Raw genomic sequence first — 20335 nt, forward strand, 5'->3', positions numbered from 1 at the left:
AAAGCTCAGTGGTATAGTGCTTGCCTAATATGAGAATCCCTGGTTTCAAATTCCAGTACTGTACAAAAGAAATAAAAGTAAAAATAAATAAATTAATTAATTAATTTAAAAAAAAAAGAATTATTGGTTTCAATACTCTAGGTCAATTCTTTTTTGAGGAGTCTTAGTATAAATTAATACCTTATTTCAAAACAAATGTAATCAATGCTTACAATACATCTGAATGGAAAGGTTAAACAGTCAAAACTCAGCCTAAAAAATGATCTTACCTGCCTTCTCCACCCCATGCAGAATTTGGTGTAATAATCACTTCTCGACAATTATCAGTGTCTGTGTTGTACACATAAAGCTTCAGTGGTTTTGCTTCATGTGTTTCAATAAGGCTGAATAGATCTTCAGACTGCAAAACCGTCATCGGAGAAAAAAGTTTTTAAATATAATAATATTTCAAATCAGTTGCTTTCAAACCTGGCTACGATCAAAATCATCTGGGAAACATTCTTAAAAAAAAAAAAAAAATCAGATTCTGGGCTCTGCCCCAGACACTGAAATCATTTTTTGATATGCCAAGAAGATTTCATTCAATGTACAATGCAATATATTATCTCAAGAAAGGCCTACTACATTTCTGTACATCAGTAACAAATCTTCAGAAAGAGAAACTAGGAAAACCACCCCATTTACAATAGCCTCAAAAAAAAAAAAAAAAAGACTTAGGAATAAACTTAACGAAAGAGGTAAAGACCTCTACAATGAAAACTACAGCACACTAAAGAAAGAAATTAAAGAAGACCTTAGAAGATGGAAAGATCTATCTTGTTCTTTGATAGGCAGCATTAATATTGTCAAAATGACCATACTACCAAAAGCATTATACAGATTCAATGCAATCCCAATCAAAATCCTAAAGACATTCCTCATAGAAATAGAAAAAGTAATCATGAAATTTATCTGGAGAAATAAGAGACCCAGAATAGCCAAAGCAATCCTTAGCAAGAAGAGTATAGCTGGTGGCATTACTATTCCAGACCTTAAACTACACTACAGAGAAATAGTTATAAAAACAGCATGGTATTGACAACAAAATAGACCTGTAGACCAATGGTACAGAAGAATAGAGAACACAGAGACTAACTCATATAACTACAGTTATCTTATATTAGACAAAGGCACCAAAAATATATATTGGAGAAAAGATAGCCTCTTAAACAAATGGTGCTGAGAAAACTGGAAATCCACATGTAACAAAAGGAAATTAAACCTCTATCTCTCACCATGCACAAAACTCAACTCAAAGTGGATCATGGACTAGGAATTAAACCAGAAACCTTGCACCTAATAGAAGAAAAAGTAGGCCCAAATCTACATCATGTGGGATTAGGCCTCAACTTCCTTAGTAAGACTCCTATAGTGCAAGAATTAAAACCAAGAATCAATAAATGGGGTGGATTCAAACTAAAAAGCTTCTTCTCAGCAAAAGAAACAATCAGTGAGGTGAATAGAAAGCCTGCAGAATGGGAGCAAATTTATACCAAAAGCACATCAGATAGATAGAACACTAATCTCTAGGATATATAAAGCACTCAAAAACCTCAAACCAAAAACAAACAAACAAACAAACAAACAAAAAAACCCATAAACAACCCAATCAAATGGGCCAAGGAACTGAACAGACCCTTCTCAGAAGAGGATATAAATCAATCAACAAACATACGAAAAAATGTTCAACATCTCTAGCAATTAGAGAAATGCAAATCAATCTCACTCCATTCAGAATGGCAGCTATCAAGCATACAAACAACAATAAGTGTTGGTGAGGATGTGGGGGAAAAGGCACACTCATACATTGCTGGTGGGACTAGTGTAGCCAATCTGGAAAGCAGTATGGAGATTCCTTGGAAAACTTGGAATGGAACCACCATTTGACCCAGTTATCCCACTCCTCAGTTTACACCCAAAGGACATAAAAACAGTATACTATAGGGACATAGCCATTATCAATATTTATGGCAGTATAATTCACATTAGCTAAATTGTGAAACCAACCCAGATGCCCTTCAGTAGATGAATGGATAGATAACCTTTGGTGTATACACACACACACACACACACACACACACACACAGCATTAAATGAGATTAAATCATGGCATTTGCAGTAAATGGATGGAGTTGGAGAAAATAATGCTAAATGAAGTAAACCATCCCAAAAACCCAAAGGCTGAATGTTTTCTCTAATATGAGGATGCTGACTCATGATGGCAATGGAGGAGAGCATGGGAGGAATGGAGGAACTTAAGATAGGGCAAAGGGGAGGGAGGGGAAGGGAGGGGGCAAGGGGGTAGGAATGATGGTGGAATGAGTTAGACATCATTACCCTAAGTACATGCATGAAGACACGAATGGTGTGAAAATACATTGTGTATAACCAGTGTCTTGAAAAATTATGCTCCATATGTGTAATATGAAATGAACTGCATTTTGCCATCATGTATAACAAATTAGAATAAATAAATAATTTAATAAAAAAAGGCCTACTAAGTGTAAGGCTTGAGCCCAGTCCATAAGATCTAGTCACCATTCTTATTCAAACCCCTGTATCCTCAAGTTCTACGTATTCTCCTTTTACTCTCCATTATTAAAACCTGATAGCTAGCTGGGTACAGTGGTGCATGCCTGTAAGCCCAGAGGCTTCGGAGGCTTAGGCAGGAGAACTGCAAGTTTAAGGTCAGCCTGGGAAACTTAGTGAGACCCTGTATCAAAATAAAAAATAAAAATGCTGGGGATGTAGCTCAGTGGTAAAGGGCCCCTAGATTTAACCCTCAGAACAAAAACAAGCAAGCAAACAAAACAACAAACAAATAAAAACCCTGGTTATTCTGGCACCTTATTTTTTCTCATCTTGAATTGGTAATATACACTTATGCCAGCTAATGGATTTAGAAAAGGACCTGACTAATACATCTGAGCCAATTCTGTAATCTTGAAAAGCAAAAAGGAGATGACGTCAGCACTTCAAGGGGGGAATAAAAAAACAAAAGGGGAAGAAAAAATGAAATTGATGACTAAAATGAGGATTTGATTTAGTTTTAAGGCACATAAGAAATTTTGTATATCATAAAATCTGTGCAACTGCCACAAGTATGTGTTTTTCCTCATAGCTATACCTAATAAGATACCTCCCAGATGTTCCATCGAACACTGAAGCATAAGCTATCTTGATCAGCAAAGAACAAAATTTTAAATCTAAATGGAAAGCATGCAAACATTCTTCGGAGTCCACACACAATGAGAAAGTACTAGAAGATAATTCATTAACGAACACATTAATTACCTCATTCATGACCATATCTGCTCCAATGATATAATCGCTGTGCGGTCTAAGACCTGCCAGTGCTGCAGGAGAATTTGATTCTACTTCCTAGGATGACACAAAAACACAAAATTAATACATATAAAGTAATGCTCCAAGTTTTATAGCCACTATTTTTAATTATAGTTAAGAACCCTAGAAATCTATCTATCTTATTGGAAATAATGTTAGAAGTCAGAAACTAAATTTAAAACTTTCAAGACTAAAAATTATGTAATATTTTTCAAATACTTAAAATATTTCTGTAGCTTTCTGCTTAACACATCTTATTCTAACAGATACATCATTAGAAAGCATTCTTAGGTTTCAATATTTGCATTTCCTCACATTTTTTAAAAAAATCAATCTATATTTAAGGGCTGGGATTGTGGCTCAGTGGTAGAGCACTTGCCTCTCACATGTAAGGCCCTCAGCACCACATAAATAAATAGATAGATAGATAGATAGATAGATAGATAGAAAGAAATGAAAATATTGTGTCCATCTACAACTAAAAAATATTTAAAATAAATCAATCTATATTTAAAAAGCAATAAGCGATGATTTACTATGATCTCCCCAAACTGGAGATAATCCCTGTTACAAACACCTTTCCATACTGCTTGTTCCACTGCAGGTAATAGTTCATGGTCGTACCTACCAATACATGCCAGACATTTTCGTTTGCTCCGTCAAAGCTGCAGAATCGAATGCTCACTCCCAATAAGCCCTGGCCACCCCACAAGTTGCTTGGTGTGACTGAGGTCTCTCTCAGCTCCAGGGTTTTGCTGCTGTAGATGAGCATCTTGACAGGCTTTTCAACATTTGCTTTCAGTAGATCCTTCAGAGTGTCATTGTCTTTATTCTGTGAACACACAGAAATCACATTTTTTAAGAAATATAACTATTCTTAGTGTAAGTATCCTACATCTCTCAAAGAACAATATCAAATCTATATAAATATAACATTCATCAGGCAAAAGTTTCATTAACATTCAAATATTCCTTTATATACAAAATGTCAAGAAGTTAAGAACAACTCTTATGTTAGTACTATCTTTAAACTGACCTTTTGTTTTTTTTACTGATCTATTATACATGACAGTGGAGTGCATTACAATTTTTATTACACGTATATAGCACATTTTGTTATATCTGTTTGTATATAAAGTATGTTGACACCAATTCATGTCTTCATACATGTACTTTGGATAATGATGTCTATAACATTCCACCATCATTGCTAACCTCCTGTCCCCCCCCAACTTCCCTTCCCACCCCTCTGCCCTATCTAGAGTTTGTCTATTCCTCCCATGCTCCTGCTCCCTACCCATTATGGGTCATAAACTAACCTTTTTTCTAATAGTTGAGTATGGATTATAGAATTTTCATCTCAACATTATTTAGAGTGATCAAGGGTTTCAGTGATTAAAAACAAAATATACTATAATCAGATTACTAACACAATTGCAATGACTTTGATGTCACAATCTAAAATATCTACTGTGATTAAAGTTTAATTTTGAACTTTGCTTCTAAATATATACCTTATTATTTATTAGGAGCCAGAAGGAAAAGAAAATGGAAAAAGAATATTAAATATTTTATTAGATAAATGAATAAAGGCCATTATGTCAGAGTGTTGGTAAGTAATGAACAAAACCTTAAGTCTGTTAGGAACAAATAAACTAATCAAGTATCTATTGTCATAAGATTCCTTTGCTGATAGGACATGAGGTTCCTTCCTGTAGGGCTTTATTATGGGTAAAATGAAATGATTTATAAAAACTAGTTTTTAATTCTGTACTTTTGGAGAACATCTTTTGGTTCTAATAAAATTATGTGTATGTCATGAATTTAGCCCCAAGAAAACCGACAAGTGACATTTTACTAATCCATTTGCCAAAACGTACAAAAGTCTACCATCATTAAAAACAATCCTTTATATCTTAATTATTTCTTTCTGCTTATAAAAATCAAATATTTAACATATAAAGTAAAAGACTGCAGTGATTGTACTCCCCTAAGGTAATCACTGGGGTTTGAGGCACTGTAAAGTATAGATTTGACATTTTAAAGTTTACCAACTTGTGATTATTTCTAAAAACTAGCATCATACTCTAAATAATCTAAGTAATTAATAAACATCCATCCCAGATAATATGAAAAATTCCATTTCCAAAAGATCACAAAGTACTATAGACAAAACTAACAAAAAGCCAAACTTACTAATCTTGAACCATTAATAGAAACAATAAAGTCAAAGAAAGGCTCCAGTCCAGCTCTATGTCCTGGGGAATTTTCTTGTACCTATAAAAACAAAATATTAAAAATGTAAAGCTTAATTTAAAATTGTAAGCTAAATTTCAATAGCTATCCTTTTTCAGTAAAAATAGATTAATTTCATTAACAATGAAATACAGACACATGCTAATTCTTGCATTTCTCTTCATCTCTCCCAGAGAATGCCTTTCAGCTCTTTAAATTCTACTCACTTTTTAAGTTTATCTCCTATATAAGGTTGTCCCTTTACGGCTCTATTTCCACATAACTTTCTCCTTTTTAGAGAGGAAGATGCCAGTCCTCCAGCAATTAGTAAACAGTAATCATTACAACTGAGCAAAAAATTCAAGCATTATTCCTTGACTGTCAAGGGACTGTCAAGATAGTCATCTGCTGAGAAACAGGTGAGAAGAGAAACACAGCCCTCTAATCGAGGACCAAAGAGGCTAGCGTTATAATGGAGATATAGGAATCTAAGGAAAAAGTCTGAAATGGATTAAAATTGATTATCCAGTCTCTAAATTTCCAGTAATATTAGTAGCTAGTAATAGAAATATGACCAATATAATCAAAATGTGAATACAATCAACTTTATATTTCCTTTACTAAAATAATTTTCACAATTGTCTAAAGGATTTTTACTTTGCTACCTGTTATTAAGTACTGTCAAAACTATCATACAAAAGCAAAAAGTCTGCACCAATATTTTTTATTTTCTATAACAATCCACACAGTTATAATAGTCAATTCTAAAGCTATGCAAATAAAAGATACACATTAATCTATACATAAAACTGTACCTATTTACACAGTAACAAATCATTTTAATGCTTTAAAAATGGAACTCATATTGTTCCTAGATACATTCCTCTAATGCCAATGTCAATCAGAATTGTTCATTACTTCTTGAATTAGTGTTACCTTCTATCTATTTACTTTAAGCCAAATCATATTATCACTGTCCGAAGGAAGAAAAACTAGATTCTCTTTTTTTTGGCCTCAGTAAACAGAAAGATGGTTCAATATTTACTAAAACTGTTTGATCTTGCATTATGTACATTTCCTGCAAATTTAGAACTAAAATCTTTTCATAATGAAGTTAAATATCAAAGGAGTTCATTATTTAAAGGTATTACCTTTAATAAAAAAATCAGTATATACTGTTTCCTTTTCTTATACTCAGTTATTTCGTATTCTATGTATTATCAAGCAAAATATCTAGAACCCAAGGAACAGAAAGAATTCCTCCCACCCCAATGACAACTATGAAAGGGAAAGTGGTGGCTGCCTGGATCTATAAGTCACTACCACCCGGGAGTCACCTCTACCAGGAATGAAATGATTGGCCATTAAGTGCCATCAGTTAGAAGAGAAACTCCTCAGGTATGAAAAGGGGATTGTTGATATAGATCCCTAGAGTCCTAGGAGTTTCATTTAATAGGGTCCATCTAGTCATCTGGTTATCTAATTATCTAATCTAATGTTTCCAAATGACCATTAATAGCATTTTATCTAGAAGGCAACTAGTTCATATCAGTTTTGAACTTCACTGAGTTTGCCAACTTTATCTTTTTGTTAAAAAGACTAACGACAACACTTTTGTAATGTCATCACTGACTCAGAAAGTTGACCCTACACAATGATTCTTATCATGCCACCTTCTGAGTATAAAGTTTAAACTAATTCTCTGAAATGGAAAGTTTTCAGGATCAGGTATACCTCTGATAACTCAAAAAGGATCCAATACTTAAGTGTGAATTTTAATACAAATAAAATTTAAATAATTCTTCCCCAAACTCTATTTTTCCATTTCATTTGCTACAAATATTGATTTCCTGTTTCTAATGGGCCTTGAAATTAATTTCGTCCCCAAATTTATTTATATCATTTGTAAATAAGTAGGTATCTTAATTAGTGCTAGGAAACCAGCAGGGGGAGCCCTAGAAAATGCTCTTTGACTCTACATTTGAAGGAAATTTCCTATATTTCACAGCATGGATAAATACAGCAACTAAACATCTGCACAAACTTCTCTTGCAATATTATCCACTGATAAGAATCTCTTAGGCACCTCATCTCCCCAGCATTGGATTACTAATTCAATACCTTCTGTCTCTATAAGATTTCTTGATAGTTAAAATTTATCTTCTGCTTTCTTCAGTCCATTTTAATTAAGTGGTTTACAAATATATTTGGCTCCATAGGTCATTTAACACTTATTATTGAGCCAAACACCATAGCAATTTAAGATGAGCACACTCAATGTAAAAATAACTAGAGTTATTTAATAACTAGAGTTAAAAAAAAATCTGTACAGTGCAAACCATAAAAGTTCACAGCATACTGATTTGGTTTCAAGCTGTGGTTCTGCCCACTTAGTTGTGTGAGCTTGGGAAAGTTTAATATGCCTCTCTGGGCCTCAATTCCTCATTTGCAAGTAAGGGATAATGTTACCTACTTTATAAGAATGCTGTAAAAATTCAATGAACTAAAGTTTGTGAAATGCCATCTCAGTCTCTAGCTTACGACAGGAGCCCTATAAATCTTAAGGTCATCCTCTAACTCTGCAAACACTATCTGAGGGCAATTTTTTTGGTAACCAATTAATACCTGGATATTAGGTTATTTTTCCAACCATCTATTAAGTATCTCTTATTCCTTAAAAAAGAAAACAAAAAATACTTATGTTATTCAGCTGGTAAGAGAAGACAATTTTTTAAATGTCACCTCTCAAAAATCAATTTAGATAGGTAGCAGATCTAAAGGTCCAAGGGGAAAACCATAAAGCTTTAAGAGAAAAACACAATATCTGAGGTCTTTAAGTATGCAAAGGCTTCCTAACACTGACAAAAAAAGCATTGTCAACCAAATAAACTCAAGAACTATACTGAGTTCTGAAGAATTCAAGAATTATACTAAACTAAGATCGTCTGTTCATCGGTGAAAGTGAAAAGATACATATCCAACAAAGGAATCCAGAGGAAATCTGAAACTACTGCAAATTGTTAAGATGTGGAGAAAATGGAACTGTCATACACCGCTAGTGGTTATGTAAAATGGTAAAGCCACTGTGGAAAATAGTTTGGCAGTTTCTCAAAATATTAAACACATAGTTATTGTATGACCCCAACAATTCTACTCCTAGATATACAACTGACAGAAATAAAAATATATGTCTACAAAAAAATTTGTACACAAATTTCATACATATTAGTTATAATAGTCAAAAAGTAGAAACAACCCAAACATCCCTCAGTGGATGAATTGCATAAATCAAATGTGGTATATCCATAAAAAGGAATGAAATACTGTAATGCTACATGCTAGGACAAGAACCTTGAAAGCATCAAGCTAAATGAAAGAAAGCCAGTCACAAAAGACAACATATTGTACAACTCCATCTATGTGATATAAGCAGAACAGACAAATCCATTGATAGACAGTAGATGAGTAGTTGCCAGGAGTTGTGGGTAGAAGAATGGGGTGTGCTGGGTTTCTTTCTGGAGGGAAAAAAACAAAGGCTCTGGAATTACATGGTAGTGATGATGGATATACAACTCTGTGTATACACTAAAAAAACCACCAAACTATACTTCAAAAGATTCAGTTTTATGGCATGCAAGTTATATCCCAATATAATTGCTTAAAAATAAAGACAACCCAGTAGAGAAACAAGAAAAAGATTGTGGCAGACAGTGAACAAAAGAGGATATTCAGTAACCAATAAATAAGAAAATATGCTCAACCTCAGTGGTCATCAAAGAAATGCAAGCTAAAACCACAGTGCAAAACCACTATACACCTATCGGAATGTTCAAGGTGAAAAAGAAAATATTAAGGGTTAGTGGAACATTCAGAGACTTCAATTACTGCTGGTAGGAGTGTAAATTAGTAAACCATTGATACTGTAAATACTCACACTTTTTGACCCAACATTTTACTCTGAAGCATATCCCCATAGAAATGGGTGTACATGTGTTCTCTGGAAGACACAGTGTAATAGGCACAGCAGCACTGCTTGTAACAGCCCCAAACTGAAAACTATATACTCCCCCCCCACAAATGCCAATCAACCGTAGATTCATAGGTTAATAAATTTTAACATATTTATTCTATGACCTTAAAAACATTAATGAAATGAAAGGTCCACAACAATACACACCATGAATAAATTTCACAGGCAAAATTTGAGCAAAAGAAGCCAAATACAAACAAATACATACCACCTGGTTCCATATACACCAAATACAAGAACAGGTCAAACTAATTCTATGCTGCCAAAAATCAGGATAGTAGATGATATTCACCCTGGGGAGGTGGGATGTGCATGAAATGTAACTGAAAAGGGATGGGAAGCTGTACATTTATGTGTACACCATTAACATAAAGTTTTAAGACATTCTTTCTTTACCAAAAAAGTAGAAATGAAATACTATAACCTAAGAATGTATCCCACACCTCACCTAAAGGAACAATTTGAGAACCTACAATTAAGTCAAAAAGGATTCTACGTAGTCAATATTAAGACCACAAAATAACTTGGTCTGATGTTCACTGTTCTTTAAAAGAACACTTCAGGACCACTCTCAGACTCCATTGACATTTATTTTACATAATTTAGCTATATGACTTTCAAGCCACCAACAGTGAGAATGATAGGCAAAAGAAGTGAAAGAGGAAAGAGATATTATTACCACATAGTAGTGAGTAGTTACTGTGTGCGTATACATAAGGCATGATTGGATAGTGTCTTATAGAGAACAAAGAGATACAAAAGTTTGACATTATTTACAGATTTTTTTTTTGTGATAGTGGAAATGTTCTGTATGTGTACTGTCCAATAAGGCAGCCACTAGTCACATGTGACTAACAAAGCATTTGAAATGTGGCTAGTGAGATTGAGGAACTAAATTTTTAATTTCATTTAATTTTAATTAATTTTACATTTAAGTTTAAAAAGTCATATGATGCTAAAAGCTACAGTACCAGACAGCATAAGTCTACATAATAACTACATGTATTTCAACACATCATTAACTGATGGTCATGATAACAATTAAGATACAGAAATGCAGTCTGGTGGTAGAGCACTGGCCAGCATGCACCAGGCCCTGGGATTGATCCTCACTACCCACCCCCACCCCAATAAAATCACAAAGGGGTTAAATGATACTTAGTACCTATTCATGATGTTGGGGAAAACATGTAATAAACTGTAAACATAGATTTTTAAGAAGCCAGTATGAACAGTTATATACTATTCGTTCTAAGTACTTGACATTCTGGAAAAGGCCAAACCAAGGAGTCAGTAAAAAGATTAGTGGTTGCCTGAGGTGAAATTTGCTAAACATTTTTAACCCCTCAATAAGCAAAAATGAGCTGCTTATGATGAGATTGCACAGTAAAGGAGAATCCTTATTACATGAAAATAAATTAGCATCAATGATTAGAAGCTGGGTTTCTGAACCACTACTTTTCAGAAATAATCTCTTGTGGTGTCATTTAACTAAAAGCAGGTAGTTTCAGTTCTAAAATTAGTGAGTCAAAGACGGGATAGACAACAAAACAGATGTCAAACAGAAAAAATGTAAAAAAAATCATGACATAACAAGGATCAGTATTTTTCATGACATAGTAGTATGAACTGGATACAAAAGAAAATTTTTCTTTCTTCGAGCTTTAATACAAATTAAATTTGAAAAACTGTCCTACAAGATACAATTAACCTTTTTGTTCAATCAAGTTCCAGGTAATAAATAACCAATTAAACTTTTGACTTTTCCCTCATCTTCTGATCCTAGATCTGAAAGTATTACCAGATTTAGACTTAAAAACAACAACAACAACAACAAAACGACAGTCTGTTTTATAGACCTTGTTCTTTCCTGGTTGATTTCTAGTGACACATTCATCTTTTTTTCTAGGATTAAGACTTCAAATATTACTATTCTAAACTAGGTTTGAGATATTTACATCAACCTTTTTTCTCTGTCAATTCTTTGATTAGAAGAGGGAGGAAGGAACTACAGAGTAGCAGAACAGAAGGGAAGAAAAGTTTGGATGGAGTAGATTAGATATTCTCCTAAATACATTGGTCTGTTTACTTATGTATCCATCTGAAGTATATAGACCTGCTACCTTAAAGTAACAAAAATGGAAAACCACAAGGTTACTTTCTGAACACAGGAGGCTAAGTGGAATGCAACTATCTCCTTTTGATTATTGTACCATGCAGTCCTCATCAAATGTTCATAAGTCCCTTTGAATGACTTTGTCTTCCATCATCATTTCCTCTAGCTTAGTTTAATATCAGCACTCTCACTTTTGCACCATATTTAAAAACAGTAGAGACGCTAAGACTAGAAAATAAATTCAACCCAAGTAACACCTAAGTGACTCACTTAGGTGAATAGTTCACTCACACTCATATGTGTGAGTAGTCACATTATATGTGCATGTGCTCAGGTGATCAAAATGATGGGAAAAGATTTGCAAATGTGATATAATGAAAATAAATTCTAAATCCTTCATAGTTTTAGGGGGATAAGGGCTACTCTATGACTGCAAATGGGCAAGATTCCCTGTTTGAGTCTTGACACAAATGTGTGGTAAATAATTTTGCAATAGACTAGAAGAGTTCAAACCTTACACACTAAGACATTTTTCTCACACATTCTTTCACAATAACTCAAAGGGTATATTCTCCTGACACTGGCCCTATGACATAATTTCTAACATATAAAGAACTTTGAAATAAAATTTTAAGTTGGGTTGATGGCACAGGCCTATAGTCTCAGCCACCAAGAAGGTTGAGGCAAGAGGTCACTTGAGCCCCTGAGTTCCAACATAAGGAAGCCCTGCCACTAAAAACAAAAACAAAAACAAAACAAACAAACCACTAATGGCAACCAAAAGGAAATAAAAATTGGTCTTTACATATACCAGCTTCCTAAAAAAGATTTGAACAATAGGAAAATAATGTTGAAAGAAACTGAAGTCTGCTCCAAAAGAAGCCACTCTCACAACCAGCCACTCATTTTACTCTCTTCAAATATCCTTTCTTAGGGAAAGAAAACTTGCTATGTGACCTTGGACAAATCCTATTAATCTCTCTGTTCCTTTTCTCTTGCTGTAAATCGAGGAGATGGTAAGACTAAGGACTCACCATGAAAAAAAAAAAAATCTGTCACTAAGCTATCTACAGATTCTACAATGAAAAAAATCAAATGTGGTAAGATCTTTTGATTACAGAGACTCAGTTATTTTAATGGATGTGCATAGTAACACTGCAGTAAAGCAGTGAGGAAGAAACTAGCACCTACCTATGTTTTTAAAAACAGGCTTACAGTGGCATACACCTGTACCTGTAATCCCAGAGGTTTGGGAGGCTGAGGCAAGATGATTGCAAGTTCAAAGCCAGTCTTAGCAACTTAGCAAGACCCTGACTCAAAATAAAAAATAAAAAATAGGGCGGGGCATGCAGCTCAGCAGTTGAGCACCCCTGGATTCAATCCCTTGTATCACAAAACAAAACAAAACAAAACAAAAAAATTAACCAGAACAAAACAGACTTAGAATTTCCTTAAAAATGAGGATCCTTCAGTGTTGGAGAATATCAAGCTAAGTGAAGTAAGCCAATCCCAAAAAAAGCAAAGATCAAATGTTTTCTCTGATAAGTGGATTCTGATCCATAAAGGGGTTGGGGGAGATAGGAAAGATGGTGGAATGAGATTGACCATTACCCTAGGTACATGTATGACTGCACATATGGTGTGACACTACATGTGTACAACCAGAGAAATGAAAAGTTGTGCTGTAATTGTGTACAATGAATCAAAATGCATTCTGTTGTCATATATACCTAATTTGAATAAATAAATAAATGAATTAAAAAGAAAAAATGAGGATCCTTAAAGTTTAACAGGCAACATATGTATTTGTGCTTTGGTGAGTTGACCCAGAACTTATCTTTTAAATAGCAGTAAAGTATATGGTTAGTTATACAAAAGGTAGCTGCTGATTGATAAAATGGAAATACTACAAAAATATTTACAACTAGTGTATTTTAACTAGTATTGCCATGGCAATAGGGTTCTTAATGAATGACATAATAATACAAATGCTACTAATAAAGGTATCAACTAACATTTCTTGAATCTTCATCATATTCCAGATTATATGCTAAATGTTTTACAATATTCATTTGATCCAAAGAATACCCACTGAAGTAGACAGTATTGTTTCAATAAAGAGATTCAATAGTGTTCAATTTTTTTCAAAATATTTTCGTATGTAATATCTAATGGGATTTTTAGTGAAAGAGGTGGAAGAGGCATTACTATTATCTCCAGACTAAAGTTTAAGATAAAAAGACAAGTTCAAAGAAGTTCAATGGAAAGTTGCCCAAGGAAACACAATGAAGTGATGGAGCAGGGACTAGAATCCAGTTCCCAGTGTAGTCTCTGTTGGTCTACTAATAAGTCTCAATATATTCATGTCCACAAGATGACATGGGTCCTTATTTCTGAAAATGTGCTTGAATGATGTCTCACTGGTGCTAAAAAAGGGGAGAAAGAACAAAAGCCCAGCATCATTCTTCTCATGCTGCAATAAATTTACCTGTGATGCCAAGAGGGAAGTATACAGTCTCTAAGTAACTATTTTGATTCTGAGTATTTCATTTTAAAAAACAAGCCATCTTATTTGATAATCATATGTCCCCAGGAAATTTACAGTCAGATACCAAAGCATATACTAAACCTTCACAAATATTTCCAGTTTAGACTATTAATAATTTATTAGTGAATCTATAAAAATAATATAATTTTCCCAGTAGAATATTAAGGGCAACAAAATAAATGTACTGATGTTCGTGATCATTCTAAGCTCAATTCTTATGAAAATTTCATAAAAAGTCCTGTTAAGTGTCTGGCCCAAAAGACAGAACCACCCCTATGTACTGTACTGCTTACCGAAACCAGAATTAATCCCTAACAGAAAGTGTCCTCAAAAGTGTTAAACATACTTCATCATAAAAAAATGAAGTATATGTAAGCAACATGATAATAATTTATCCAAGGTCTAGCAATATAGAGGAAAGTTTATGTTCAATGATGTAACTTCTTTTTTTTTCAATGATAGAATTTCCAAAAGTGTCCAAAGGTTCACATATTGTAGCCCATGGCCTTAATAAACAAAAATATTCTGATTCCTACATTTGAAAGTAAGTTCAAAGAATGTTTATGAGCTAAAGAACTTCTTGAACTTCTATTAAAGAGACTAATTTTGGGAAGTAGGACAGAATAAAAAGTCTTTATATAAAGTTTTTTCAATTTTATTTGGACAGCAAAATAAAATAACCCAAGTGTTTTCTGTTTACATATTGTTTTCAGAATGGATGAGAAAGAAGCTGCAATGAGATTTTTGTTTTTCAAAAGAGGAATAAATTTAAAAAGTTTGAAACATTTCTTTAGAAAAATAAAGAAAAATTATGCCTATCAGATATTACAAATTAATTTTTTCAAAATAAGTATGAAATCAAAATCCCACTGCAGCAGAATTTCAGTAGATTAGTGAGGCACCATTTAAAAAGAGCAGTTCCATCTAATAGTACATATGGTCAAGGTTTTACTTTCCTTTTTTTTTTTACTGGGGGTTGAATCCAGTGGAGGGCTTTACTACAGAGTTACACTCATTTGTAACAGGTGTCCAGTTGGCCTTTAACTTATGATTCTCCTGCCTCAGCCTCCCAAGTAGCTGAATTTACAGGTGTACACCACTGCACCCAGCTAGGTATTTTGTTTTCTATAAAAATAATTCCACTTGTACGCACTTTGTCCTCTTAAGAAAACACCTAGGGGCTGGGGATGTGGCTCAAGTGGTAGCACGCTCGCCTGGCATGCGTGCGGCCTGGATTCAATCCTCAGCACTACATACAAAGATGTTGTGTCAGCTGAAAACTAAAAAAATAAATAAATAAATATTAAAAATTCTCTCTCTCAAAAAAAAAAAAAAGAAAAAGAAAACACCTAAATGCTGTCCAATTTGCAGCAAGTGACTCAGGGAATAAATGTTATTCAGTTATTACACTGAAGACACACAGCATTTTAATGATCCTTCCTTTGAAACATCCATCACCTCAAAATCTCTCCTAGAGGAAATCATAAGGAAGAGTGAACACTAAACATGATAGTTTCATGTTCCCACACTGTATGAATACTAATTCCAAAATACCATTAGGTATCTTTCATCTCAAAGAATGTTAAGTGACTAACATGCAAAAGGCCCTAGATTCCATCAACCCCTAGCACCAGGGAGCGGGGTGAAAGCACTGCTGGGTTTACTTGATAACTAATGGTGAATCAAAGCAAGAACTCTGTATTCAATATAATTCAACTATAGGAGGTAACATATAGTAATAAAACTGAGAAGCCTAGACTAAAAATTTTCCCGCCTTGCACAAGGATCAGAGGACCTCAATAAAAGTGGCACTCATGGTGAACATGGAAGTTGAAATGTTATTTTCAAAGGTTTCAAAAAATATTTTAAAATTTTCCAGTAGGAAAAAAGTTAAAAAATAACTTTTTACCATTATACTTTTTATGGTTATTCAAGTATTTTATCATAGCAGAAATTCTAGAAAATATATTAGATTTAAAAGGAATATAAAAATGTCACCATCTACCAATAATCCTGGTTTATTATCTTTCAGTTTTATTTTCCTAGGTACTGGAACATACATGTATCTACACAGGGTATTAATCTTAAACATTGATTTCCACTGAATGCATAGCATTGTGATCAGTGATTAGGCCCTGATTTACGTAACAATAAATAAAGCAATTGGATGATTAGGTTGGAAAGCTAATACAACTCTCTACCATACTGTGCTTGAACAAGTCCATATCATTCAAATCTTTGTAAAACATGTTTAAGGTACAAAGTTAGGCAAAAAGGAGGTGGAGGATAGAAAAAAAAGTGAAGAAAAACAGTTCAACAGAATTTACCTTTAGGTAGTAGAGTTACATGTAATTGGGGGATTTTACTGTACTTGCTGAACTTACTCAAATGTTCTCTGATGAACAGAGAACCAGAAAACAATGTAGCCATTTACTAAAAAGAAGATCCATATTACATAAATAAAATATTAAAATTCAATAATTTTGGGAAAGGTGTATTTTTTATGTTGTCAGTGGGCCTTTATTTTATTTATATCAGTGCTGAGAATTGAACCCAGTTCCACACACATGCCAGGCAAGTGCTCTACCACTAAGCCACAACCCCCGCCTGCTAGAAAGGTGTATTTTAAGTGAAAACAAAAAGTAGGATTTAAGGATGTACATATATATACTTTAAAAAAAAAAGGGGGTGGAGGGAAAGATTCTTTTATATGCATAAAACAAATTGGATAGGTCACAAAGGAAATTGCACAAAGGTTAGTTACCTCTGGCATGAAGATGAAGAGTTGGATATATAATAGGATCATGACCACATAGAACCCAGTGCGTCACACGTGCTAGGGAAGCACTCTGCCACTGACCACAACCCCAGCCCTCCCTAAAGATTTTTGAAGCAGAACCTAAAAGTAGATACTGAAAAACAGGGAAAAAGGGGGAAGTTTACTCTATCAATTATAGGAGTTCATGAAATAACAACAATAAAACAGTAGTGGATTTGGGGGTTTTATACCACAATAATTTCAAATCCATTACAAGTTTTTATTACTAATAAGGAAATGGCCAAGGAATTGGTTATCAAAGAAAACTGCAAATTAAATCAGTCTAGAACTCATTGAACATGGGTGATTTTTAATCCCAGATTGTCCTACCATATCTACTTTGGTTTACAAGTTCAATAATTCACCAGTGGAATGTTACCACTATATATTTAGGCAATAATAAATGCAAGAAGACATTTTTATATGTTTAGATTTCACATAGTACTTTTCCCTCTGAAAACAAAGATAAGGAATCCAATTACAGAATTACAGATGGGGTTCTGCACTCAGAAGCATTTTTCTAAACTAGATGATCATTCATTACTATTTTTTTGTGTGTGTTGCTGGAGATTGAACTCAGGGCCTCACACATGCTAAGCGAGTGCTCTGCCACCCCCAGCCCTTTTAAAATGAGACAGGGTCTCCTTAAATTGTGTAGGCTGGCCTTGACATTGAAATTCTCCTGCCTCAGGCTCCCAAACAGGGGGATTGTAGGCATGCAGCACCCATCTCCAACTCGATCATTATTATTTTAAAGCTTCCCTTTACCAAAACTCTAACTAAATAAGGATTATCTTTTGCAACATATTTTTTTTTGGGGGGGTACCAAGGATTAGAGACACTCAACCATCTAAGCCACATCCCCAGCACTTTTTATTTTATTTTTTTAAAATTCTGAGACAGGGTCTCGCTATGTTGATGAGGCTTGCTTTGAACTTGTAGTTCTCCTGACTCAGCCTCTGGAGCTGGGATTATAGGAGTATGTCACTGTGTCCTGCTATCTTTCACAACATTTATGTTCCAAATGCATATTGGTAACTAAGGTTGTCTGTAGTGTTTCCAAAAATTAGATTTATATATTAATAACACATCTGCACCATTGAATATGTATGAACACAGATTTACTGAGCTGAACCTATATGAAGAAAGTACACCTCAAGCTGTTTTCCATTGGAATTATATCATTTACAGAAGCCATTAAATTGGAGTCCTTTTGATGTGTATGTCTTTCAGAGTATTTTCTACTCATTAACACTAATGTGTCTTATTAAGTTTCCCTGAGTGTATATATTATAAAAATATAACAAATCCCCCAGGATTTATGGTCACAATCAGCTACTGTGAGAATGAGCTGGTAAGTGGATAACATACCCCAGAGTAGATAACTCAATTCAGACCAGATAATAGAAAAGCACTGTCACTAATTTTCATTTCATGTCTGGAAACTGACAGTTCTTCCATGTTCCCTATCAGTAGGCACCTGGGGTTTGGGTTAGGTGAAGGGAATAGGAAGGTAATATGATTTATTTATAGGTTCTCTATTCTTTCTGGAAAAAAAATCACCTATTCCTACCAAGAATGTGACATCAAGATGGATTTTTTTTAGTGAAATAAATGAGAGGGAAACTGGACACAAAAATCCTAAAGATCAGAAAGGAGACCTCTCACAGTCCACCACTCAGAGATCTGGGTAATTTAGGAATGTTATCTCACCTAGAACACAGGACCTGGGCCAGAAAATAAAGGTAGTACCAGGAAGTGCATTCTCTGAATGAAAATGCTCTTGCCTGAGATAAACGAACATGTTGTGACACTCTACTGCATCCCTAAATGGCGCTGCAGACTGGGATCACTCTGTTCACCGTTCACCATACTGTTACTCACACAGGTGTCACTGCACACAACCATTAATGCCACTTTAAAAGTCTCCCGGTTTCTGGTTCCAGAAGGAAAAAGCAGCGTCTTTTGTACAGCCAAGGTCGTTCACAGGTAGATGGTTTTCTTTGTTTGTTTGTTTTGCATCCTGATGTTGGAGGTTGCTTTCCTTTACTTACCCAGATTATTTGGAAAACGTTCTTCCCCATTACATCTTTTACCACTGTGGATCTAAACCTTAATCTCCAAACACGTCCTCATCAGCCTTAGAAAAGAACTGAAGTTCCCCTCCAGGAAATATTGAAGGAGAGTGTTGAAAGAGTCAGGAATGACACAGGAAAGAAAAAAGCCCTGTCAAAAAATCAAGTAAATTTAAGCCCGGCAAAACTACTTGGTGGCATTTAATTTGCCCTCTCCTGTCTAGTTGGCCTTTCCGGACATACAGACAGCGCCGAGGTGAATCAACACCTGCCTTCGCATCCCTAGCTTCGACTGAGGGGTTTAGGATGCCTTTCTGGGAAACCTCAAAAGCTATCTTCATCACCCCTTCTGGAGACGTTGCTCTCAAGCCCTTCCAAACTTTGGAAGCTAAGAATGGAGGGGCGGAGGGCGCCAAGAAGGTCGTGCGCAGGAAGAGGAGCCAAGAGTGACCCTCTCCAGGGCCGTCCCCTGGCCTAGGCACCCGCAATGTCCTTTGGCTCTGGCCGGTCCTCCCAGAGCCGCGGATCCCGGGCCCGGGATGCTTCAGGGAGGTGGACGCCAGCGGCCTCCCGACCCAGTCTCGGCCCAGGCAGCGCCCGCGGTCGCCGCTCCTTCGCAGGATCCGGCCTGGCAGCTCCGGGAGGGGGCCGATCGGGGCCTCCGCCTCCCCGCGGCCGGGCCCCGCCTCCAGCCCTCAGCTCCCGGCCGCCGTCGGAGCCCTTACCCGTAGGACGTGGTAGCCTTCCGTGCCTCCGCCTGGGATCTCGACGCTCTGCGAAGAGCCCATGGCGGCGGGCGATCGGTGTGGACTAGACGGACTTCGTGCTGCTCCCCGCCCCCAGCGTACCACCCGCTCCGCTCCTCCGCGTAGCACTTAGGACGTGGCACTAGCTGCCGCCCGAGAGCCGGGCCGCACTGCCCGCCGGGAGATCGTCGCCGAGGCAGCAGGGGCCTCTGAGACGCCGCAGACAGCGCCACCTGCCGCGAGCCACAGAAAGGGGCCAGAGAGCCCACCGGCGGCGAGGAAGGGCGGGGAGGAGCCTATTTGTGCTCGCGAGAAAACAGAGCCCGACTAGTTGCTATAGGGCCCTGAGTTGGACAAGATTCATCTAGGCGCGTTCGCCTGGT

At 35.7% G+C, this 20335-nt stretch overlaps 1 protein-coding gene across 1 annotated transcript in view; it reads right to left on the reverse strand.

Annotated features, from left to right (window-relative positions):
* Positions 1-20124, reverse strand: part of Gorasp2 (golgi reassembly stacking protein 2) — a 31898-nt gene extending 11774 nt beyond the window's left edge. The window contains exons 1-5 of the mRNA XM_076865815.2: positions 19932-20124; positions 5581-5661; positions 4013-4216; positions 3334-3420; positions 270-400 (exon numbers count right to left, since the gene is read on the reverse strand). Of these exons, the coding sequence (XP_076721930.1) occupies positions 270-400; positions 3334-3420; positions 4013-4216; positions 5581-5661; positions 19932-19994 (566 nt within the window). The 5' untranslated portion in view covers positions 19995-20124. The remainder of the gene's footprint in view (positions 1-269; positions 401-3333; positions 3421-4012; positions 4217-5580; positions 5662-19931) is intronic.
* Between the last annotated feature and the right edge of the window lie 211 nt (positions 20125-20335).

This window comes from Callospermophilus lateralis, chromosome 9 (genome assembly GCF_048772815.1).
Source record: "Callospermophilus lateralis isolate mCalLat2 chromosome 9, mCalLat2.hap1, whole genome shotgun sequence".
Taxonomy (NCBI): Eukaryota; Metazoa; Chordata; class Mammalia; order Rodentia; family Sciuridae; genus Callospermophilus; species Callospermophilus lateralis.